The sequence below is a fragment of the Lycium ferocissimum genome, chromosome 8, assembly GCF_029784015.1.
Source record: "Lycium ferocissimum isolate CSIRO_LF1 chromosome 8, AGI_CSIRO_Lferr_CH_V1, whole genome shotgun sequence".
NCBI lineage: Eukaryota > Viridiplantae > Streptophyta > Magnoliopsida > Solanales > Solanaceae > Lycium > Lycium ferocissimum.
The window spans coordinates 23,143,551-23,168,558 of NC_081349.1; the positions used below are offsets into that span (position 1 = coordinate 23,143,551).

Below are 25,008 nucleotides of genomic sequence, written 5' to 3' on the forward strand. Positions count from 1 at the left end.
TATGACAAAATTTGTGAGGAATCTCTCAGGTCTTGGTCAAGCTGGCTGCTGGCTGCTGGCCTATACACTTCTTTCTTGTTTTACTTTTCAAATGTTGGAAATAAACTTAAGGAAGAGGCAATAAGGAAGAAATTGCACGGTTTTTCCTTTCAAAACACAAGTTATGCCCCGCGTCCTTAAAGAATTTATGCCCCGCTAGGCATAAGTTTAATTTTAAAGGGCAAAAATTAAAGACCAACACATTTGAAGGGAAAACCCTGCAATTTCTTCGTAGTTGTTGTATGACAAACTTTGTGAGGAATTTCTCAGGTCTTCGTGGGCTGGCCCACAGCCTTCTGTCTTGTTATACTTTTCAAATTGGAAATAAACTTAACGAAGAGGCAATAAGAGCCTTCAATCCATGAGATAACGACTAGTCTAAATATCATAGGCTATATATAGGCGACCAGATTAAAAGGCTTAGTCATCAAAGTCATCATTGATGGAAGCTCTCCTACTACTTTTTATACTGTTTTTCTACTCTTCTATACCCAAGATTTCTACCACAACAGATGTAATCACTACAAATCAGTTCATCACAAATGGTGAAACTGTTGTTTCATCTGGTGGAACCTTTGAGATGGGGTTTTTCAGCCCCACCGGTTCCTCAAAACGATATATTGGGATATGGTACAAGCAAATTCTTCCTCACGTGCAAACAGTTGTATGGGTTGCCAACAGAGAACAACCACTCACAAACACATCTTCTGCTGTTTTTAAGGTCACCAAACCTGGGATACTTATTATTTTTGGTGACAAGAATGAAATTATATGGTCCACTAACACCTCACGATCAGTCCAAAATCCAGTTGCACGACTTTTGGATTCGGGTAATCTTGTTGTGAAAGATGCAAATGATGGAAACCCAGAAAATTTCCTTTGGCAGAGCTTCAATTTTCCAACTGATACGTTCTTGCCTAAGATGAAGCTTGGCAAAAATTTTAAAACTGGTCATGAGGTATACCTTTCAGCTTGGAAGAACGTTAATGATCCAACTCCAGGGGAATTCACTCTCCACATTGATCCTACTGGATATCCACAGGCCCTCATCAGACGTGGCACAAGGGTATCAGCTCGAGCAGGACCATGGAATGGTTTACGATGGAGTGGAGCACCCGCACCACTACAAATACAGAACAACATATATACAGTTCAATTTGATTTCAATGAGGAGGAGGTTTACTATAGTTTTTCTATCATTAACGGTTCGGTGTTATCAAGGCTAGTCATGACTAACAATGGCTATGTACAACGGTTGACGTGGGTGGATCGAACCAAGAGTTGGCATCTTTACCTCAACATTCCTCTGGATACTTGCGATACTTATAGATTATGTGGTGCCTATGGGAGCTGTGTCATAGATAGTTCCCCTATTTGTGGATGTTTGGAAAAGTTTGTACCTAAATATCCACAACAATGGGAAACGGGAGATTGGTCAGAAGGGTGTGTTCGGAGGAAACCATATCACTGCAACAAGGAACATGTATTTCTAAAATATTCTGGAATTAAGTTGCCGGATACTGAGCACTCTCAGTACAATAAAACCATGACACTCGAAGACTGTAGGCAAGTATGCTCCAGGAACTGCTCTTGCACAGCTTATTCAAGTCTAGATATAAGCAATGGAGATAAAGGTTGCTTGTTTTGGTCTGGAGAGTTGATTGATATTAGAAAGCTCTCTGGAAGAGGACAAGATATTTATATCAAGGTGGATTCTTCAGAGACTGGTAAGAACTTATCTTAAAGAAATTTCTAATGATGTGTTTGTAAACTTAGTTTTTGTACATATGGAGACGTACGTATGGAGACCATATTATGCAATAAATGTGGCTTATCTCGAATTGAAGTGGCTGATTAAAAAAATGGCTGTAGTATCTGAGGCAGGTTCAAATAGAATGAAGGAAAATATACTCGCGGTGAGTTTCTCGTTGTTGATGGCAATGATTCTCCTAGGACTGATTTTGTTTTTGTACATATGGAAAAAGAAGAAGAAACTAAAACTCCAAGACGAGTTTGAGCTGCCAATGTTCCAATTGTCGACAATAACAAGAGCCACAAATAACTTTTCGGACAATAACAAAATTGGAGAGGGTGGATTTGGACTCGTTTATAAGGTATAAACTACAAATTTGTTGGAATAGTTACCACTTGTTGCTCAAGATTAGTGTGTTAGAGATGTTTTTCATTCTGCAATATTCGCATCTTTGTAAAATCTATTTTCCCCTGATATATCTTTGCTATTAATAGGGAGTGCTGGAAGAGGGACAAGAAATTGCCGTGAAGAGACTCTCAAGAACATCCATGCAAGGACTTGATGAATTCAAGAACGAAGTTATCTATATTGCCAAGCTTCAGCATCGAAATCTTGTGAAACTTCTGGGTTGTTGCATTCAAGGGGAAGAAAAGATGTTGATCTATGAATACATGCCTAACAAAAGCCTGGATTCATACATATTTGGTTTGGATTTCTAACCTACTACACAAGCTAAAATGAGTAATACTTTGATATATTAGTCATAACATGAAAGAAGCTGCTAAGAAGAAAGCTTATTTTGTAGATAAAACAAAGAGCACATTACTTGATTGGCCAAAGCGTTTCGACATCATAAGCGGAATTGCTCGTGGCTTATTATATCTTCATCAAGATTCTCGACTACGAATTATCCATAGAGACCTTAAAGCAAGCAATGTTTTGCTAGATACAAATATGAATCCTAAGATATCAGATTTTGGCATGGCTAGAAGTGTTGCAGGAAATGAGATGGGAGCAAAAACATGCAATGTGGTTGGGACACAGTAAGAATCTCTAATACCATACAATGTACTCTCATATGACATCTTGCTTCTTTAATTCTCATGGTGTTGTTTTGTTGGCACAATGGTTACATGTCCCCTGAATATGCAGTAGATGGGATCTTCTCGATAAAATCAGATGTATTTAGCTTTGGCGTCTTGTTGTTAGAGATTGTGAGTAGCAACAGAAATAGAGGATTTGTCCATCAAGATCACAACCTTAACCTTCTCGGTCATGTAGGCTCTCTATACATAGTCTGTATTACATATATAGCTCCTTTCTTCTTCTTTAAAACATATTTAATTTTTCATGACCCATATGATCTAAACTCACACAGGCATGGAAGCTTTATAAAGAAGATAGGTCATTGGAACTAACCGATGAGCAGCTGCTAGCTAATTCTTGTCATTTTTCTCAAGTTTTAAGGTCAATCGAAGTGGGTCTATTATGCGTGCAACAATGCCCAGAAGATAGGCCAAACATGTCTTCTGTGGTTCAGATGTTGAGTAATGAGAATCTATTGCCAAAAGCTAAAGAACCAGGTTTTTTCATGGAAAGAAAGGTACGTGATGCAGAAAACTCAGGATCGCAGACAGGAAGTTCAAAAAATGAAGTCACAATCACATTGTTAGAACCTCGGTAGGGTATGAACAAGATAACTATTTTGACATGTGTGCACATGAACGGTAATTTCAGAAATAACATAGAACTTCGATTCTAGCTGAAGATGTTATCTACTTATGGATGAAATCTTCTTCTATTTCTATTGTTCTTTGATTAGAAATATTAGATATGTTTATATCACAAAACTTCTAAAGATGTTCATGTGTTTTCCAGAAATATTAGCTATGTCACAAAATTTATGTTAGTAGTGGAAATTTCGCGCATTGTAACTCTAGTTTTGTTGTTAAAGTATATCTAGAAATGGTACAAATGGTACAAAGCTATTATCTGAATTTAAGCTGCCCTTCACCTTAACTAGATTTGTTTTTGCATTTGTGAGACATACAACTAAATTCCAATTTGCACCCAAGAGTGTGGCGTAGCGGTCAATGAAGTGAGTTGAGCACCATGAGGTCTTAGATTCAATTCTTAGCAGGGACAAAACAAATACGTGATTTTTCCTATCTGTTCTAGTCTTGGTGAACAGAGTTATCTGATACCTGTTGCTGGTGAGAGGCGGCAGGTTAGCAGAGTGCAAACACTGGAGAAAAATAGAAAATGGAGGAGAAATAATGAGCATATCCTTCTTCCCTGACCATCAGCCGACACACACTCCACTCAGCCATGAAATCACTTAAACAGTGCCACAATAAGAACAATAATTTAGGCTCTGAGAAAGTTTTTATGGTAGTATTATCAATTTTCAAATGATGTAATTTGTAGACCTCCCATGCGCTTTTTATATTCATATATACAGGTATTCTCCTTTTTACACATATAATGGACATATTGTTGATAAATTTAAGTTAGATCTCTTGTATTTAGTGATAACGTCCAAATCCACTCTTCAAGTGAGAAAGTGTACATGGTCGTATGCAATATAATTAATCCAATTATGAGTTGGGGTCGAATCCCACAGGGAAAAATATACTAGGCGATCAAGTAAGTAAGAAATTATCACTTACTACGCTAAGCCAAATACTTTTTCAATATTTGATTTTTTTTTTTTTTTTTGTACTTAAGAACTAACAAAGATAAAACTAATTCGAAAGCAAGTAAAATGATCAATGACCACAAGCATGGATACAAGGGAAATTACTTTCAAGTAACTCCAATATATTTTATGATTTTTCAACTAAGAGTGAGTTTATGTTAATAGATAATGATTTCTAAAATCTCATTGAAAGTCTTCCAACCAAATCAATGAATTTCACTCTAAGCTTTTTCAAGCCTTAGCGTGTGTAGTTAAGCAGAATCAATTCAACCTCAAGTTAACTTTCCTATTCTTAGCTCAAGTTATTAGATGGGGTTTAAAGCTCCAAATCCTTGTTAACTAATTTTTTCCAACCTCAATTTTCCTCTTCCGAGCTCAAATCAAAGCAAATGGGTGAATCCCAGGGTTAGCTAATGCTTTAAGAAGCATAAAAGAACAAGATTAGCTAAAGAAACAAAGACCCACTTCATTTGAAATAAAAATCATTCAATACATAAGCATAACAAGAGTATCAATCCAAACCTTAACAATGTATATTTCGATAAACAAGTTTCAAGTAAAGGAATGAAATACTGCACTCTTAAATATTCAATACAAAACAAGAAATTGAAGAAAGGTTTAAGAATTTTCTCATTAAAATGCTTCAATCTTCTCATCCGATGGTGTAGTCGATAAATCCTAGCTTCCAACTCTTGTAAAAATGGCCAAAGATGAGAGATATTTGCCCCATGTCTTGCTCTCATAAATTTCTATTTTCCCATGTCAAAATATGACCCAAATAACTGAAGACATTCGGAATTGCAGATCTGGCCAATTTTGCGCCTCTAGCCACTTTTGTCATTTTCTTCATTTTGGCTCCTTTTTGCCTCATTTTCACTTGGTTTCTTCCCGATCACTTTTAAATCACATAAAACCTCTAAAATGGAAGTAAACAATATTAAATGCACTATTTTCTCAATTAAACATAGAAAAAATCTAAGCTTAAAGAAGAGCTAAGTTGGTAAACTACCAACTTATCACTTAGATAATATAAGTTAGGAGGAGTATATAAGAGAAGGATCAAGGAGTATATAAGAGATGGATCAGTCCATAACGTAATGCAATTTGAATATTGGAAACATAGTTAAGCTTACATATTATAAGAAATTGTACAAAGTTTCCTTTTAAATGTACACATTGTCATGTTAGGATTCTAATTGGAGTACTAATTTACAATTCAAAGTTCTGATTGAATACATTAAAATGCTTTAGTCTTAATTAAATTTTTAAAAAATAGTAGTGCAAAGGTGGAAAATGCACCTTATTAAAATCAAGGCACTTATCTTTTTTCCTTTCCTCTCTCCCTTTTCCAAAGTTCTGATGAAGACTCCCAACAAATAGAAATCTAAGAATATATAATTTGAAGGGAAGTTTGTATAAAAGAAAGATGAAGGATAAAATATTTTAAATAAACAAATAACAAAAAGAAATATTTATATACAATGAATCATATGAACACTTAAATTAGCCAACAACCCTTATATTTTCAAATCCCTTTTTATTCATGAACAACAAAAAGCCAATATCTTGACTTTCTTTATTTTAAGTACAAAGAGGAAACAAGTAACACTAGACTCACCTGAACACAAATGGACAATAGGGATTTGACACAAATTACATTGCAATTGGATGCCAATCTAGTTTTAGATTGAACATTGTTTGTATCCCGGGTATCCCCCACACTCACAACGAATCCAACAATATGAAAGATGTAGAATCATAATATAGAGTTAATATGAGATAGGTACTAACTTGTAGCTGCCATTAGAAGAATAGTGAAAATGAAGCTCATTTTAAACAACGCCATGCTAAGAACAATACTTTACGCTTTGAGAAAGTTTTTATGTAAGTGCACCATTACTTTTCAAACGCTGTAATTTATAGACCTCCCATGTATTTTTTTAATATTCATATAGGTATTCCGCTTTGTACATGATAGCTAGTTTGAAATCTTATTATAAATAAACCTTACACTTGATTGCTTAATTCGCAATTTGAACATAAATTTATAAGATATTAATTAGAAGTGCATGTGACTTGTCACAAGTGCAAGCGAAAAAATTAATATGGGAAGATGTAATGTAGTTTAATTTGAACATAAATTTATAAGAGTTTAATTAGAAGTGCATGTGACTTCTCGTTTAGTTTAATTAAAGAAAATGAGTTGACTTAATTTTAAACAGTGTGTTAAAAGGTAGCTTCAAGACTCGCTCCGAGGTGAGGCACTGACAAAACGTCTCGGGGCTCACGTGCGGGGCTTAGTTCCTGTGAGGCTTACGCCCTAAGCGCTCAACTGTACGCCCTAAATATGCCTAACACCCAACTCTCGGGGCTCGCCTAACAGTTCTTACACAAATTATATGTTAAATTCCTTCATTAAAATCGTTGACCCCTATAATTCTTTAACAAATGAATGATACTTAATAGTTTTTCATCTATATAATAAGAAGATTGGGTGTAACTTAAATAACAAGTCGTAGTATTGCATACTTACTATTTGAGAACATCGTGAGGGTGAATATCACTTAATATTTCTTGTAAAACTACATAGCCGATTTGTCCATTTTCACTTGTCATTGGTCTTTTGTCCTATGTATCAAATTTATCATATTTTATTATTTCGCTATTTGAAAGTAATTTTAATTTTATTCATGAAGAAGTTACATTTTCATTATAATATTGATAAAATTTATTGATATAAAATGAACAGTATGATGATAATATTGTTTTAAATTGTGATTTTTTCATTATCTGAAAGTTAAGATGTTAGAGTTGATTTGTATTCCATAATAACTTTTATTTCATTGTATTGTTTATACTTGCAAAATTATGTTATATATAATTACAAGTTGTAAGCAGGGATGGCTAGAGGGTGAGGCTGGTAAAGCTTTTGCTTTAGGCCCCTAAACTTTTGAGGCCCCAAAAAATTTTACCGATGAATTTTATTGTTTAAGTTTATAATAGGCCAAAGTCATAGATGGACCCCTGAACTTGTCCTGATTTTCCATCTAGACCCCCCAACTGAAACGTTGACCATCTGAACCCCCGAACATAAGATAAACTGTGCCATTTGAACTCCCTCGTATTTAAATCGGCACACGCGTGAAGCTCACCGCGCTTTAAACAGAGTGTGAGAGACCAATTTTTTTCTTTTTTGAATTTTTAATCATTAAAAATTAATTTTAACAAAACTCTATTTTAAAATCTATTTAAATAATTAAAAAAAAAATTGAAAAACCCAACCCATCCTCTCCGATAGCCCACTTCACCGCACCGCGCGCGCGCGCGCCTCTCGCCCCTCCTCCTCCTTCCGCCGTTTAAATCGCTTTCTTTTTAAAAAATTTTAATCATTAAAAATTAATTTTAACAAAAATGCTATTTAAATAGATTTTGAAGCGGCGGCGGTGAAGTGGGCTATCGGAGAGGATGGGTTGGGTTTTTCAATTTTTTTTAATTATTTAAATATATTTTAAAATAGAGTTTTTGTTAAAATTAATTTTTAATGATTAAAAATTTAAAAAAAGAAAGCGGCGGTGGCGGTGGCAAGGTGGGCTATCGGAGAGGATGGGTTGGGTTTTTCAATTATTTTAATTATTTAAATAGATTTTAAAATAGAGTTTTTGTTAAAATTAATTTTTAATGATTAAAAATTAAAAAAAAAGAAAGCGGCAGCGGCGGCGGAGGAGGTAGCGGCGGCAGTGGCGGCGGCGAGGTGGGCTATTGGACAGGATGGGTTGGGTTTTTCAATTTTTTTTAATTATTTAAATAGTTTTAAAATAGAGTTTTTGTAAAAATTAATTGTTTTTGTTGACATGGCTTATTTAAAAAAAAAAAACAGGTAACATGACATGGCTCCATGTCACCGGTCTATTTTTCCATGTCACAGCAAGTGAGCTTCACGCGTGTGCCCAGCTGGCACGAGGGGTTCAAATGGCACATTTTATCTTATGTTGGGGTTCGATGATCAACATTTCGGTTGGGGTTAGATGGAAAATCGACAAGTTTGATGGTCCATCTATGACTTTGGCCTTTATAATATTGAAGATTGTAAAAAGAAGTACAAAATATATAGAACTAAACTATTCAAATCTTCATATTATTAAATAAAATTTTTACAATAACATCCTAGTTAATGTCTTTAGAGCACATGGCTAATATCTTATTGACTTGAATTGATCCTCACTAATATAAATACTAATGTTACTATATGAAGTAAAAGACAAGAAGTATGAAAAATAAGGCAACACCGAATTTTTTGTATATGTGTCTATACTTAAAGGCTATATATATATATATATATATATATATATATATATATATATATATATATAATACTCATGGCGCTTACGCCCGTGTCTCTCGGGACTTACGCCTCGCCGAGAAAAAAAAAAAAAATATATATATATATATATATATATATATATATATATATAATACCCATGGGGCTTACGCCCCGTGCCTCGGGACTTACGCCTCGCCGAGACATATGTAAAATGCCCCGTCTTACGCCCCCGCTTTTTAAAACACTGATTTCAAATATCTTGTCCCCGGATAAAGTAAGTTAGTATATACGATGAACTGCGATCCATATCGTATTGCAATTTGAATATGGGGAAATTTTTAATCAATTTTTTAATCAACAAAACATAGTTAAATTTATTATAAGAAATTGTAGGCAGTTTTTCCTTTTAAATGTATGCATTGTCGTGTTAGGATTCTAGACAGGTACTAATTTACAATTCAAAGTTCTCATTGAATCCATTAAAACACTTTAGTCTTAAATAAAAAAAAATTAGTCGTGCAAAGGTGGAAAATGCACCTTATTTTAAACCAAGGCACTTATCTTTTTCTCATTCCTCTCTCCTTCCTGTGGTAAAAGTTTAATATGTATATATCATTCAATTGAGAAGTTCAAAGTACCACCATAATAGAATTATTTTCTTATTAATGATATATAGTGAAAGAAAAGAAAAGAACTAAAGTGTAATGTCACGTCCCAAGCAGACGTGAGTGGCACCCACACTAGTCCTATAATAGGCGAACCAATCCCTTAACCCATTATCAAGCCAATTTCAATTACTTAAACCGATTATAAAACATTGTTCACGATTAATGGAATAAAATATTTGGCAATAAAATAAATTAAATAGCAAGTGTGGAAATCTAGCTATTACATCCCCAAAATATAAAAGTTCACATACAAGGACCCTAACCAACAATGTCTAAAGAAGAGATACTGTCTAAAAATAACATAATATCTGGGATGAAAATAGACATCTGAAATAAGAAAGATCTTCAGGCGGCATGGCATGGATAGGAGCTCACCCTCTGATCTTGGTAATCGAACAACCTCAACTAGATGCGAGGTCTGGAAGACGTATCAGGCTCAAAATCTGCACTCACAAAAAAAGTGCAGTAGATGTAGGTCAGGACAAACAACACGTATTAGTAGGTATCATAGGCCGACTAAGATTAGTATCATGCATACATACATACATACATAAAATAAATGAAATAGGCAGACAGGCACAACAAATGTGTATCACGAATAATATCCTCAAATAATCTACTTTCAGAATAAGTCACCAGATATCAACAATGAAACACCAATGCTCAAGCCAAAAAAGTAGAATAAATAATAAAGTTCCCGCTCTGTCACATATTTGTACACACATGCTAAATGGTAATGTTTCCACAAATAGCCATGACCTGCAGGGGACCCATAGTGTCCATGTACCGCTCGTTTCGGAACGAACCTCGAACCACGAGCTCACATTAGGCTGCATCGTCACCCCCTGCTAAATGTGCCTTAAAAGATGTATATGTTTCATCTCAATCATCATCAACAACGCCTCATAATCAAATCACAAGGAATGACTAAGAACTCGTATCAAGTCAACATCAACGAAGTATAATCAAATAACACAAGTCACAATAAGACCCACAAAATAATCAGCTCAATGACAATGTAATGTGAAGCTATCTCAATCAGTCTCTTAAGGGTATACACGAACACCTTCCTTGCAACGGTCTCAAGAATACAATTCGAGTTTATCAACCTCAACAATGGATACAACTAACAACAATCACCCAAACTCCATGTCCGAAGTCCTAGACATGCTTTCTCCCATAGATTCTACGACATATACAATCAACTAAGCAAAGTCTAACTCAAGTAAACCGTAACCTACGTCGAAGCCAAACTGGAACAATGCAATTACTCCGCAATAACTTTTCCTTTCCTCAAAGCTTTGGAATGTTCAAAGTCTAGAATTAGAATTCTCAGTAAGTAAAGGATCATCAACTTAACAATAACAAATTAGGGATGACAACCCCACCAATTCTACCCTTAATCAAATGGGTTAATTATCCTTAGGGTCATAATCATCCTAATGCTAGTCTCAAGCATCATACTGAATCGATTAATGAGTTCTTTAATCATTTCAACCCTACAAATCTGTTTTTAGCCAAAGTTCCCATTTTTATTGGAACCTTAGGTCGCAACAATCAATTTCCATCATTGAATATCAAGTTCTCATGCTATAAAGTGATAATCTCTACTCTTAGATAATTAAACAACATTAAACAACAATAAAAAATACCCATTAATATTCTAGGGTTTCCTTAGTATTTGTGTTCTACCCTTCAATTCCCACTAAAAGTCCTTTGATTTAAACAAGAATCGAATAAGAACATTATGCGAAGAAAGTTAGTGATTAAGATTTACCTTTGATGGAGAATAGTGCCCTAGCCTTAAAAAGTCACCTCTATGCTCTTGGGAACTGTTTTTGGGATTATGTGAGGAGTGGGGTCGAAATAAGGTATTTAAACCGGGTTTCTAACTTAATGAAGACCGCTGCACCGGCCTCGCTGCAGCGGGCCATTCGCTACAGCGGGACCCCTCCTCGCTGCAGCGGTACCGTGGCAGCGTAAATCCTTCCGCTGCAGCGGTGGATTTTAGGCAGTGAGCATGAATTTTTTCACATTTTTATACTTAGCCTCTCAAAATCATTCTAAGGCCCTATGAACACAAGCCAACAACAAACCAAGTTAAAAATACAACACATAGTCACTTATGAGTCACAAAACACAATATAAGACACACCCTAAGTTATTTAGGTCCGCTCATTCCTAACCTCGGGAAAGTACTAGCAAGGGTCGAATGGTCAACGCACGCATATCAACCAAGCTGGTCGTTACATATTTTCAGAGGCAGCGACGTTCTTTCCCCAATAATTTATTGAATATAATATAGGTCAGCCTACTACTGTATATTGTTTCTTATACTTCGATTATTTTATTTATCTGCGGTAGCTAATGTTTCTTTTTTCATACTGTTTTATCATGGTTTTTTTGCTTTCGTTATTTTGATTTCCATACTGAATTTGAATATGCTTGTCCTTATCTGACATTTTCTTTGTCATGTTTTCTCTTGAGCCGAGATTTTTCGAAAGGGGTAAGGTCTGCGTACACATTACCCTCCTCAAACCTCACATTGTGGGATTCCACTAGATATATTGTTGTTGTTGTAATATAAGTCGGCCTCTAAAAGGAAATTGCAAACAATTTTGTTGTAAAAGTGGGTATTCTCATGTTATAAGATAGTAATTATTTGGTATATTTCCAATGAATTCTTTAGTTATGTGTCACAACCCATTTTGGGTCATGATCAACGCCAAGTGAGGCTAGGTCTATCTACATGCCTAATCATTTTTTATTAAAATTCGATAAAGTTTCCTCTACTTATATATTTATTATCTCTACTAATATAGAAATGGGAGTTGAGAAGGACCAACAAGGACGAGCAAGGGCAAAAAAGTCTTTTCACCCACAAAAAAAAATCACATGTAGGGGTTCTCTCGATCACTTCATCAATTCTAGAAGAATCAGTTTAACAGAAAGACCCATCGACTCTTCCATGTCAACAGAATACTCTTTGCTCTAGATTTTCGAGGACGGGTCTTTGAGTTCTCTTCGTCTTTCTCATCTGGGTGTTGCGAATTTAGGTCAGCTTTTATCTCAATTTTTCCCTAATTTTTTTCCGGTTCTCTTCAAATTTACCAATCTTATGGCTTAAATTCATTGTTGTTGTCAATATTTTTCTGCTTAATCAAAATTGTTTGTTCATTTCTCTTTTACGTCCTTAATCAGTCTACTATTATTTTGCGTCCTTGCATGATATTATTTTTCTTCAAACTACTATTTCAATTCTCTTCATCTTCTCAGCTAGGTGTTCTAATTACAGGTATGTTTGTCTTTCAATTTTGCCCAAAAGTTCATCACATTACAATATCTACAAAAGAATAAAGAATAAATACGACAAATTTTGCTTTCAGGTATTGCTCATAGTTGAAATTTGCCTCATAGAACTTGGGGATAAACAATAATTCAGAAACTTAATTATAAGCTTTTGATTTCAATTTTCTTTTTACTTGATTCTGGCGAAGGCTTCTTTACAATGAAACTCGCATTTTTATTTTCCTATACTATTGCTCAAAATGCATTCTTTTAGAAGTATACGCTTTGTCAATATGATTATATCACTGATCTCTATTTCATCAGAGAAGTTCACTAATTAAATGGTTTCCAGTTATGACCAGTTAACAAGAAAACAAAAAATCACCCTAGAGCGTAGTTCTCAAATTATAAGATATGAATATGTGCCTACTAATTAATTAATTTTTAGAAGAGCAACTAAACTGAACTAGTAGATGTCCTAAGAGTGAAGCAAGGGACGACCAATGGCATTTCAGTAATATATTGCTAATTTGAGGGCAGATTGTCATACGTATAATCTCAGCTTTCTCCTTCGTATCCGTTACTTTCTGGAATCAACTCGCTCTTCCACAGCTCTCCTAATTTTTCAGATTTTTCAATATCGATGCGGGTAGCTTTGCCGTGTTCATGAGCAACAGGTAATTATTCCTGGCTTTGGGTATTTTCCCTCTTCCTTCTCGAATTCCATTGTCCATATTTATGAAACCTTCTGATAGCCTTATAGGATTTTCAGTCACGAGGTATTGAACCTTTTATTCTGTATAGAAGCCACAGAAATATTTCAAAACTCTTACAGATATTAAGTCCCACATTGTAAAGAGATTCACTTAAACACGGGATCATCAATGCTTTGTCACTCACAAAAAGACACAAAACTAAAGATGAAAAGGGAAAGGCCAAATACACTGTTTGAACTTTGAACCCTCAGTATAAGGATTCGTGCCTTCTAACCATTTAGATGAACTTCAACAGTCAACAAAGAGAAAAGAGAAAGGATTCTGACATAGGGTATCCAATCTGAATTAAAATTCCATACGACTTTAATAGCATAAGAAAAAATAACTTAGTCCAACTTAAACTAAACTCAACCATGATCAAACTTATGTCCATCTTAAGATCTGCGGAAATCTCAACACAAAATAACTTAGTCCAACTTAAACTAAACTCAACCATGATCAAACTTATGTCCATCTTAAGATCTGCGGAAATCTCAACACATCTATTTCTGGAAGGAAACATTAGTATTTTCATATGTGGTTTATAGCCCAGTGTTTCCTCAAATCCTCCTACTTGATACTGTCCGATCAATTGAATGCTATCTATTCTTCAATCGGGATGGATGGGGGAACTGTAATTTACTATTAAAAAAACCTGCTTTGGTCTTCAAAAGTTATAGTAACATTATTTGTTGTTTTATTTAGTCCCGGCTTTCATGATTTTAGATTTCTTATGAGAGGTATATATGATTTTATTTACTTCATTAACATTACATTATTGGTGGAACGCACCCTTCTTATAGAGATAAACGCGCTTTCACATCTTCTTAACCCGAAATGGCTGGGGAGAGGAAAGGTTCCTTTTTTTTAGGGTACTCCCGGGAACAGATACAGTGGAGACGGGGTGGGGCCTGTAGCTCAGAGGATTAGAGCAGGTTGGGCAGTCAGGGTCGGAGAAGGGCAATGACTCATTACCTTTTGAGTGAGATTTTGAGAAGAGTTGCTCTTTGGAGAGCACAGTACGATGAAAGTTGTAACTCCATTCATTATTAAAAAAAAAAAAAAACTCTATCATATCCCTCTATTGTGTATGAAGTTTATGGTTTCTGATGTAGCATCAACATCAGTTTTAGAGAGATTAAAAAATATCCGCTTTGTACTCCCCTAAAAAACCAAAGATAAGCAAGAAATAATTCCTTTTTGTCTTGATTTCTCAGTTGCAGGTCTATGACTGCTTTATTTGTTGCTATAAAATTTCACCGTTCACCAGCTTTTTGTTTGTGATTGTCTAATACTGATACTGTTGATACTTTGTTTTGTTTCATCTTCCTTATTTTAATTTTTTGCTCTGTGTTGTGGCGTTGTCCGTTCGTGTGACTATTCAACAATCTGGAGTCTGATAAGTATTGCTCTTCTATTGGATTTTGTTTTTTCTTAGTTCTTTCCTCTTGAGGAGGGAAAGAAATTTTGTTTCAGTATGTACAGTTATCTTTATTGTCATAATTAAATGCTCTGTGGTTCTGTCAAGCTCAATAGGTATATAGTTCTTATATTATCTTCTGAAAAGCTAATATTTTTTCCCTGTACATACTGAACTGTAATGATCTGCAGACGTTGTGACAAAGTCCATTGAGGGACTTACTGAAACATATTCCACGTTGCATATCTGAATAGTTTTCCTGAGTAATCTATCTTTAGTTACTTCGCTTACATATTGGTCTATGAGATAACAAGAGTTTCAGGGTTGGTTCTAACACGTTAACTTTTGTGCTGAAGACCAGGTTAGGTTATCTAGAGTGCTGATGTTTCTGGTGAGAAGTATGAGAAAATGATATGTCATATTAGGTCTTCTATTTGAACTATGTCCCATCTCTTTATTACAATACGGGATTTTTCTTCTCATTAGTAGCACTAATGATTGTGCACTCAACGCTATAAATTGGATAAAGCTTGATAGATTAGTCTAATTTGTATGATGATGAAACTAGAAAGCTTATTATAACAAGTTACACTTCAGGTCTCATGTGCATGCATAGCTTTGCTCGCCTATTCTGAAATAAAATAACAATTTTTTATGAGGTTTTCTGCAGTTTATGTTTAAAACTAAATACAATTTTCAGTAGTTCCTTAACTAGTTTCTTAACATACGATGCCTAATCATTTTTTGTTTGATCGAGATGGAAAATTCTCAGTATGGAAGTGGTGTATAAGAATGTTTAAGTAGGCCTTCTATTGAAGGATTAATTGAGTCTGAATGCTACATATAATCAGGTATAGAATCAACAATTTTTAAAAAAAATCCTAACTGGATAAAAAGAACTATAAATATAATCCCTCAAATTGCAGATATTGTTGAAGAGTTCTCATCATTGAAATTTGTTCACAGTTCATAATTTAAAAATCATCATAATAGGTGTATGAGTGCACGTATGGCCAGGCCATATGTGAGCTGAATATTACCTCGGAATCTGTTGAATATGTCAAGGCCATGCAGCTGTGCAGTAAATCGCATCTTTCTTTGTGTAATAATAAACTAAAAGCTGAAGTTATTCGCTAACTATCAGTTAGGGATGCAATTTTTTCCTTTTTTGATTGAGCTTGCTCTGACTATCGACTCACAATTCCTTCTTGACCTTCTACGCCAGTTGGCTATGAATGAACCTATCAACATCGCTTCTTGGTCATTGGATGGACCAAGGAAATAAGAAACTTTAACTCAAGAGGGATTCAGAGATGGTTAGATTTACTGCAATAGTAAAGTGGATAGCGTAAACTTTCTGTACCAAGAAAATTAGAAGTTTCGATAGGAATTATTATCAGTGATAAAGAAAAATTGCTTCGGAGATCCAAATTCATTATATAATATAAAGAATGAATAAGCAGTTTCTACGTAGGCCTTACTCTCCATAGTCATAAAAATAATGGATTCCGTAGTGATACTATGATTAGTTTGAAAATTTTGATCTGCAGTCTATAAGGTGATTTGTGACTTCAAAATGGTTGTAGTTTACGAGATGGTACAAATGAAGTTTTGCATCTGCTAAAAATCTTTATCTGCCAAAATACATGTGTATTACACGTAAGCCAAAAGGTGATAATGTAGCTGTAAGGAGGAATTCTCAAGGGTTCTTATGGTTTCATGGTATCCATTTCTTATATTTCTTCTACTGACAGAGTGATTTGATTTCAAGAGCTTTGGTTTTTTTATCTAGGTACGTATAATATCATTAAAATGTATAACTACTAACAAAACTCCCAGAACTGACTGTTCTGATACTATCCATATCAAATGGATCCACCCACACCCAGGGATTTTTAAACTAAATATTGACGGTGCTTTTAAGAACAGGTCTACTGCTGCAATTGGGGAGTAATTATAAACTCCAACGGTGACTGGATAGTGGGATACTGCAAAAAAGTCCATGCTATCTCCCACAAACAGGCAGAATTAATGGCACTCCAAGATGGTTTTCTCCTGGCAAAATAAAAAAATCTCACGCTTACTGAGATTGAAACTAATTCTACTGAGGTACTACATTTATTGCAATCACCGCTACCTATTTACCAAGCTATAAATTGATGTTTGCAGGTCTCTATTGAAGAAGTTGCAGAATCCACTGGTCAGGCATTGCTTTCGGCAAGGAAGCCAAGTTGCACATCTTTTGGCGCAAGAAGTAATGAAGCTAGCAATATATAATACTCTAGCTACTATGGATAATCCATCTACTACTATATCAGAAGCAGTCCAGGCAGACTGGGAAGGAACAACTACTACAAAGACATTTCCTGTTTATTGGTGTAACAAACTAAGTAGTTTTGGTAACGTTTGTGTAATGGCTGCGGCTACTAATAATAATAATAATAATAGTGCTGCTACTAATAGTGCAAATGCACATGCTACTTCCTCTGAAGTTACTTAAGATTAATAAAATTGTGTTTAACCAAAAAAAAAAAAAAAAAAGTGAGAAGCTAATATTGTCAAAAGTTCCTCGAGAACTATGACATTTTAAATTGTTTCTCCCTTTATCGGTGTTGGTTTTGAAGTATTTTATAAGATAAAAAAAATTGATCCGGAATCCGATATAATATCTTTAAGATGATTCTCGGTAAATTAGATGTCTTACAAGTTTTTCTAAAGTGTACATTTTGACATAGAATTAAATTGTCTAATTCAGGTCTTTCTCATGTTGGGCCCCGTGCGCAGCACAGGTAGTCATACAGAGGGACGAACACATGCATTAAAATTTTTACAACTGATGTCTTAAGAATACTTTCAAGTTCTTCATTACCTTTTCTATCCTCAATCTTTTCATACCATGTGTATAACCTTTCTATAAAGACACGTATAGTGTACACAGTACACTTTATATTATTGAATGGCTTTTTTGCTTCACTTCTTCATTTTTCCACTGCTCCTTCTTTGTTCCATTATTCGGTTTTACATTTTGTAACACTCTATATTTCATTAAGGAAAATCTAGAATCAAAAATATTAATTTTCCCTCATATTCAAACTAATTTTCTTTTTCCCATCAATGAACAACTTCCATTGAAAGACTTCTATCATATGTTCAAAAGAAAATGGTTTAAAACAGATGAAACTTTCTTGCATTAACATTAACGTTAGAAGGTATATTTAATTTTGTAAAATTAATAATAAGAACAAAAAATTCTTTCTCTCGATATGTTAACATGGACAATTAAAAGTGAAGGGAGGGAGTGACTTTTATCCCTGTTTTCCTTCTTTGTCAATACTTTACTTATTTTACTCTCCTTTGCATTCTCTGATTATTGTTTCTTTACATTTATAAAAGGGAAAAAGGTCAAAAATACCCCTCTACTTTGGAAAAAGGGCTAAAAATATCCTCCGAACTTATTTTGGGTCAAAAATACCCCTCTCATCCTTAAAGTTTTCAAATATACTGACTCTTGACGGAAATTATCCCAAAATAACTCAAATCATTTTTTAAACCCGCTCCATCATTCAAACCCGACCCAACTAAATAATTACCCACAAGATCCCCTTATTCCCCCGATACGTAGGTTTGAAGTTTGAGGGAATAAGGGGGATCTTGTGGGTTATTATTTAGTTGGGTCGGGTTTGAATGATGGGCGGGTTTAAAAAATAATTCCGGTTATTTTAGATAATTTCCATCAAAACAGGTATATTTGAAAACTTTAAGGATGAGAGGGGTATTTTTGACCCAAAATAAGTTCGGAGGATATTTTTAGCCCTTTTTCCAAAGTAGAGGGGTATTTTTGACCCTTTTCCCTTTATAAAATGTATTACTTTATATTTTCATTTCGGAATTAAAATTTGGTGATTTACAACATAACATATATCTTTCTAATTTTGATTTCTTTGTAACAATTCTTTTAATCTATAATTGTTAATATAAAAAATTACAATATATTTTTTAATTAATTTAATAAAAATATTTTATTAGTTCTGCTTTTAAAAAATCCAATAGATACAACAATGGTTCTTATGTTTGGATCTGAACAGTGAGCTAATCGAGATGGATATCAACCTGTTGGTATAAATATAAGATATTAAAGAATTTATAAGAAAAAAATCTAGAATCAAAATATTAATTTTCCCTCATATTCTTACTAATTTTCTTTTTCACATCGATGAACAACTTTCATTGTCATGACAATAAGAAAAAGTCCGACTCTTTCCATCTCAAAGACTTATAGCCTGTTTGGCTAAGCTTCTAAAAACAGCTTATTTTAAAAAGTACTTTTTTCAAAAGTACTTTTCAAAAAAAAAAAATTTGGCTAAAAGCAGTGTGTGTTTGACCAATTAATTTAAAAAGTACTTTTGAGTAGTAATTGGTGTTTGCCCAAGCTTTTAAAAAGTGTTTCTATGTGTATTTTTCTCAAAAGTACTTTTCAAAAAAATACTTTGGGCAAAAGCTATTTTTTTTAGCTTCTAAAAAACTGTTCTGCTACTCTCCAAAAGCACTTATTTTCTCCCAAAAGCTTAGCCAAACACCTTAACTTTTTTAAAATAAGCACTTATTGGAAAAATAAGTACTTTTGGGGGAAATATAAGCTTGGCCAAACAGGCTATTAATTCCATATCATATGTTTTTAATTTTTAAACTCCATTTTCTAATTATAACTAAAGTGACGGTACATAAAATATATTTTGTATCTGTTACTATATAAAATAACAATTAGAATGTTTTAAAAAACTATTTTCAAAATACAAATCTTAAAGACTGGCTAACTAAAGTGAATAACATGCTCAGCCCGAGCGAACTATCTAGTTTTTTTTTTTTTAACTATATAATAAGAGTGAGTCATGGGTACGACGAAGGGTATTACGGTCATCTAATATGTGAATCCCACATTCTTATTCCACTTATTTCAGTTCCTCCCCATTTCTTCTGGAACTTAATTCTTCGGTTCTTTCATGTCTCTGTTCCGAGCTCTCCCTATCAAACAACGATGGAGACTAAATTTGAGCCCTAGCTTTACTGTTTTCTTTCTTTCCCTTTCTATGTAGACCTCACTATACTATTTTCCATCAATTTGATACCAAAAGCAGCGACACTCTTTTTCTTTTTCTCCTCAAGGTTCCACCCTCATAACAAAAACAAAAAAGTTATCTTTCACCTTCCGCTTCCAAGACTCTTGCTAGCATTGTGAATTTTGTAAGTTTTGCTGTTTGCTTGATTTGGAAATAAATACTAATTTTATAGTACTTATTATTATATTTTATTTTATTTTGGGAAATGTTTTGGGTAATAGTATATTAGCTCTCAGTTGGTTGTTCTTTTTTTTGGTAAATTTCTCTTTGCTTTTTTGGATTTTCGCTGTTGGTTGAGCTGGGTGAATGATTGCTAATATTTGTCCTCACAAGTTTTTTCTTTGCATGTTTTGGGTTACAGTAGATTTTCTTTCAGTTGGGCTTGTTGTGAAAAGCTTTTTCTTCTTCAATTATGTTTGATTTTTTTATTTTTTTATTAAGTGTACCTTTCTTGCCTCGAGTGAATCTGTATGCTTAATTTCGTATTTCTAAATCTTTTTTTTTTTTTTTTACTTTTGAGGTAGAGTATATCGGCCATTCAGCTGGGCGCATTGCATATGTACATGCATGTGTTGTTAGAGACTAGATTTAAAAAGAAATTGACTTATTTTTGTAAGCATAAAACAATTATCGCAGAACTCGTGGTATTTTGATAGTCACTCTTTCAAATGCAACATTTCAAAGTCTTCTTCGTAAAGGCTTCTTACTCCGTGCTTGTGTTTCTTAGTTGAAAAGTGAAAACACTGATTTTTGCATTAACATTGATATTGAATGAAGGAAATTAATGACCTTTTCTTTACCTATTTGAAGTAAAACACAAACCTTCGATGTGCTATATACAAGGTACTAATTCAACCCTGTTACTTGTCTGTGCTGCTTGTGTAAGGTTGAGAAGTGAATAAGCAACTGAAAGGAAGAAGATAATTCTTGGGTACATTTTGCATGACAGCTATATTATCTTTCCTCATAGTTCAAATGGTACTTTTCCCTGATTCACATATTTTGTCTAGGCTGTCGACATCGAATCACTTTGGTGCTAACACTTACCCCTATAAACCACAAAATGCAGTTCAAAGTGAGCTTATTGTCCTTTTTATATGGTGTAGCATTTTCTGAACGAGATGAATCTCGGTTTAATAAACAAGTCTAATGCACAAACAATCAAAAGGAAAGCACACAATCAAAATGTAAATAGGCAAAAACAATCAATAGATGTCCAAAGACAATTGTAAGGCTACCTCTGGCCACCGCCTTCCTCATCATCGCCTGGCTCCTCATCTAGAACTTCAAATCTGCATAGAGATAGACAATGCTAACACAAAATATATGTAAATGAATCCAGTCTGGATTATTTTCTCGCTATGAAGCTCTGTCACAAAACTTACTTCCTTGATTCTTTGTCATAATGAGTAACTTTAACAATGACCCACTCATCCTTTTCACCATCTTCTTGCGCGACTCTAGCAGCCACCTAGCGATAAAAAGTTTAACCATGTTATTGCCACAAGCCCACAACAAAAGCAAATAAGGTGCTTGCACGATTTTATGAAACATTGAAAGGAATGATTCACTTCCATGAAACGGAGCCATACTTGTTCACCCTTCAGGCTAGCAAAGAAATCCTGCTGATTTCGCACGGAAGGAGAGAGCCTTGGAATGTCGGAGTCACCTTTCATCCTCTTCTTTTTCTGCTCGTTGCCTTCTGTCATCCATGCTAGTCCAAATGCATTAACCAAGGTAAAAGCAATTAAAATTGAAGATCATAAATAGAATTGAGTCTATTTATAATAATTATAGCCTAAGTTGCTTGGACTCGTGTGCGGGTATCCGACACGGATGCGGATCCGAGTGTCGGATTGGACAAAATCTACATTTTAAGATTCGGAGGTACGGATCCAGGTATGGATACGGGTCTTTGGGATTCGGCTAAATTTTGAGAGAGATTCTGTGGAAATTTTATATGTATGTTGTAGAATTCAATTTTTCATTATCCAAGATGGGCGTTAAAAAACATAAATTAATTGTTGAAACATAAACATGTTAATAATTAATTTAGAAATTATCCCTCTTTTATATGAGAAAGAAAACATTTATAAATGCCAAATATTCACCAAGAGGAAAAGCTAAAAAGGATTTAATGTATGCCATTTCCCATGCCTTAAATCTGTAATACCTTTTATTTTGAGAAATTAAAATCTCAATCCCGCCCCCCCCCCCCCCCCCCGCGCCCACACCAAAAAAAATTTGTCCATGGACTTTAGTCAAAGTATCCGATGCGATTTGCCCAAATCCCAGACGAATCCCGCACCCGTACTGTGTCGAGACGTGTACGGCAACAAAAATGAGAATCCACGCAGCTTAGATTATAGCAAAAGAATAAGTCTTTTTTTTTTTTTTTAATTTCACAGAATAGATATTTCTTGCATAGGCTCAACGATAATTTGCTTTTCAAGGTTTTCTTTTTTTCCTTTCCCCATGTGCCAGATTATGCACATAGCCAAAGCATTTGGGCTATCCACCAAGCTGATATTCATCTCGTTCTTACCCTCCTTTTATTACATCTCATCTTTTTACCATTTGATAGACCAACTTCTTATATATTGGGAAGTTAGAGAAGTTTGGAACCATTTTTGCCTTAAAGCAAAATGCTTTCCAGGAATGTCATTAGAAGTTAGCTACTGTGTACTTCTGCTGGATCTACACTACCCAAAAAAGGCTAATAACACTGCAAGACAAAAAGCTCCGTCATCAAATTAGCAGCCAAGATAAATTTTGTATTTTCTTCAACATACCTAAGTATTCTGCCAGTCCTTTCTAAAGCTCGACTTATCATAGACCTCAAGTTAGGGTATAACTACTATTCACGTTCTTTAGAGGAGGCAGGCACATAAAAAACTTAAAAGTACTTCAAGAGTATATGGGTGAGGTACTGTTTGTGTAGAACAACAAGAAACCAAAATCCAGAAATCAAATACTCCCTCCGGATCAAAAAGAGTGTCCACTTAGCCTTTTGTTGTAGGGTCAAAAAGAGTGTCCACTAATTAAATCAAGAAAGAATTGACCTTATCTTTCCAGATTTGCCTCTATTATGTGCTATGTAACAAATCCCAATACCTATTTAATTATGGGCAATTTTGTCAAATTACCTATTTTTGTCCAGGAGTTAGTATTTTCTTAAGGGGTGTGCAAATGGCAAAGTGGACACTCTTTTTTATTCGGAGGAAGTAGCTAGGTATTAATTTTAAAGAGCGTAAAAGTAGAAATTTAATGATTGTTATGTTAATCAGTTGTACACACACCTATCCTTCTTCGTTGTTGCCCAGCACCTCCTGCAGGGATTATTGCATCCAGCTGGCCTAACAACTGGTTGGAGATACTACAACCAAAGGGCCAGAAGGGAGAAAGAAATTATTTCAAGTTTGAAAATGAAAATACAGCAAGTATCAAAATGAAATGTAACATGTAAGAACAAACATAATAGAGTTTCTGAAGTCTAAACTGTCAAATAAAGAGTTGCATAAAAATAACACCAGGTAGCTCCATTTGGACGGCATAAAAAGCTGAGTCAAAAATCACAAGACACGCTCTTAAACATCCTCCAAAGTGAAGAAACGGTGCAAAGATAAATACCTCATCTCACTTTCGGAAAGCTCTTTGGCTTGAGTGTATAACATCTTAAGTTTTGATAGGGAATTGTCACCTGGTTTCTCAACCGCTTCTGGAGCTGCACAAGGAAAGGTAAGTGCCATAATATTACACTACAAGTCTAGTTAGATACATGTCACATGCGAGTTTCTACTTCAAAGTTCAAACAGGTCAATGATCTTCGCCGGTAAAGGTTCATTTTTTCCGATAGTCATAGTCAATGGAAATTTAGTATCGTGTCAAGTGCCTAGTTTGATTACCTTACTTTTGAATTTTAGGGAAATCACGCAAACTCGAATTTATGAGGATTCTTCAATTCTTTGTTGGAGATGATTTTCTTTTTATATCCTCAATTTGGTAGAAAAATCAGTGACATTAATACCTAGAACCTCTCGATCTTAGGTTCTTGGCCTTAGTAATCGTTAAAAGACTTATTTTAGTTAGCTAAAATAACATCGTCTTTCAATAGATTGGTTGGATTTGCTTAAAACTTAGCATATCCAACTGCAGCATCAGAATGCTTGATCATCCTATAAAGCAAATAACTTTAGCATTATTGCTTATCACAAACTTACGTCGGCATTGAAATCAGACTGCCAGACTCTAATTTTACCACTTCGGTGTTGATATTTACTTGTCTTAATAACTCTTAAGCTCATGTAATGGTTACTGGCATTTCCATAAAAACTATCAATACAAGACCAATATACATCAAATTATCACTTAAGAGTTTTTACTTTCTTCACAAAGTGGAGTAAATACAAAGGATTTAAGCAGGCCATTAATTACCATTTCTCATAGCATTACCTAATAAGTGACCTGATTGGATAACTTCCTTTTTTTCAGTGCATAGAACTTTTAACTCAAATACAAATGATACTAACAGAATTATTGTAAAGCTTTTCACTTTCTTCATTAACTCTAATTTAAATAAGTTAAATTTATCTTGGGCAAACCAAGAGCTAGGATAAAGATCCTACTAATGATAGGGAATCAAATCTTACTATAATATAAATCAAAAAACAAGAAACTTATTTTGAAAATGGCTCAAGAAACAAGAATTCCCATTCTTGGAAGAAAATAATCTTCAAACTTGAGCTTCTTGGAAATTCTTGCTCTTGAATTTCAATCTTGTACCTCTTGGTTTTCTAGGATTTTTTTTATCTTCTTGATCTTTCATCAGATTCGGCAATGCAGTGCATGTCTAGAAAAATAATTGATCTGGAATAGATAGATTCGAGTAGAAAGGGAAGACAATTAAAAATAGTATTTAACAAGTATCCACAGGACGACCATTAGACTTA

General features: G+C 34.4%; 3 protein-coding genes across 7 annotated transcripts; 2 read left to right on the forward strand and 1 right to left on the reverse strand.

Moving 5' to 3' along the window:
- The first annotated feature begins 448 nt into the window (after positions 1–448).
- Positions 449–3,665, forward strand: LOC132067593 (G-type lectin S-receptor-like serine/threonine-protein kinase At4g27290). The gene is made up of 6 exons (XM_059460864.1): positions 449–1,766; positions 1,912–2,153; positions 2,287–2,497; positions 2,598–2,834; positions 2,918–3,069; positions 3,171–3,665. The coding sequence occupies exons 1-6, from the start codon at positions 482–484 to the stop codon at positions 3,474–3,476; spliced, it is 2,433 nt and encodes an 810-aa protein (XP_059316847.1). The 5' UTR covers positions 449–481; the 3' UTR covers positions 3,477–3,665.
- Positions 3,666–12,541: 8,876 nt separating this feature from the next.
- On the forward strand, positions 12,542–17,656 carry LOC132067594 (uncharacterized). Of its 4 annotated transcripts, XR_009417184.1 has the most exons (3): positions 12,542–13,444; positions 15,299–15,367; positions 17,112–17,619. XR_009417184.1 is itself a non-coding variant. In XM_059460866.1 (2 exons), exons 1-2 carry the CDS (start codon positions 13,434–13,436, stop codon positions 17,440–17,442), a joined length of 342 nt encoding a protein of 113 aa, XP_059316849.1. In that variant the 5' UTR covers positions 12,544–13,433; the 3' UTR covers positions 17,443–17,618. The 4 variants fall into 4 exon arrangements, 2 of the variants coding, with proteins under 2 accessions (XP_059316849.1, XP_059316848.1); XR_009417183.1 differs by having other exon boundaries at positions 15,299–17,656; XM_059460866.1 differs by lacking the exon at positions 15,299–15,367 and having other exon boundaries at positions 12,544–13,444; positions 17,112–17,618.
- Positions 17,657–21,207: 3,551 nt separating this feature from the next.
- Positions 21,208–24,641, reverse strand: LOC132067595 (SAGA-associated factor 29 homolog A-like). 2 transcript variants are annotated; one of them, XM_059460868.1, is made up of 5 exons: positions 23,690–24,641; positions 23,359–23,435; positions 21,652–21,758; positions 21,445–21,530; positions 21,208–21,351 (listed from the first exon to the last, which is right to left on the reverse strand). In XM_059460868.1, the coding sequence occupies exons 1-5, from the start codon at positions 23,806–23,808 to the stop codon at positions 21,294–21,296; spliced, it is 447 nt and encodes a 148-aa protein (XP_059316851.1). In that variant the 5' UTR covers positions 23,809–24,641; the 3' UTR covers positions 21,208–21,293. The 2 variants fall into 2 exon arrangements, with proteins under 2 accessions (XP_059316851.1, XP_059316850.1); XM_059460867.1 differs by having other exon boundaries at positions 21,652–21,761.
- Positions 24,642–25,008: the final 367 nt, after the last annotated feature.

Excerpts from the sequence above, each read along its gene's own strand:
- LOC132067593 (XM_059460864.1), top strand. The coding sequence starts at position 482 with ATGGAAGCTCTCCTACTACTTTTTATACTGTTTTTCTACTCTTCTATA. Across the intron at positions 2,498-2,597 it reads CCTGGATTCATACATATTTG|ATAAAACAAAGAGCACATTA; the intron begins GTTTGGATTTCT and ends CTTATTTTGTAG. Across the intron at positions 2,835-2,917 it reads ATGCAATGTGGTTGGGACAC|ATGGTTACATGTCCCCTGAA; the intron begins AGTAAGAATCTC and ends TTTGTTGGCACA.
- LOC132067595 (XM_059460867.1), bottom strand. The coding sequence starts at position 23,808 with ATGGCACTTACCTTTCCTTGTGCAGCTCCAGAAGCGGTTGAGAAACCA. Across the intron at positions 21,531-21,651 it reads CTAGCCTGAAGGGTGAACAA|GTGGCTGCTAGAGTCGCGCA; the intron begins GTATGGCTCCGT and ends TTTTATCGCTAG. Across the intron at positions 21,352-21,444 it reads TATGACAAAGAATCAAGGAA|ATTTGAAGTTCTAGATGAGG; the intron begins GTAAGTTTTGTG and ends ATCTCTATGCAG.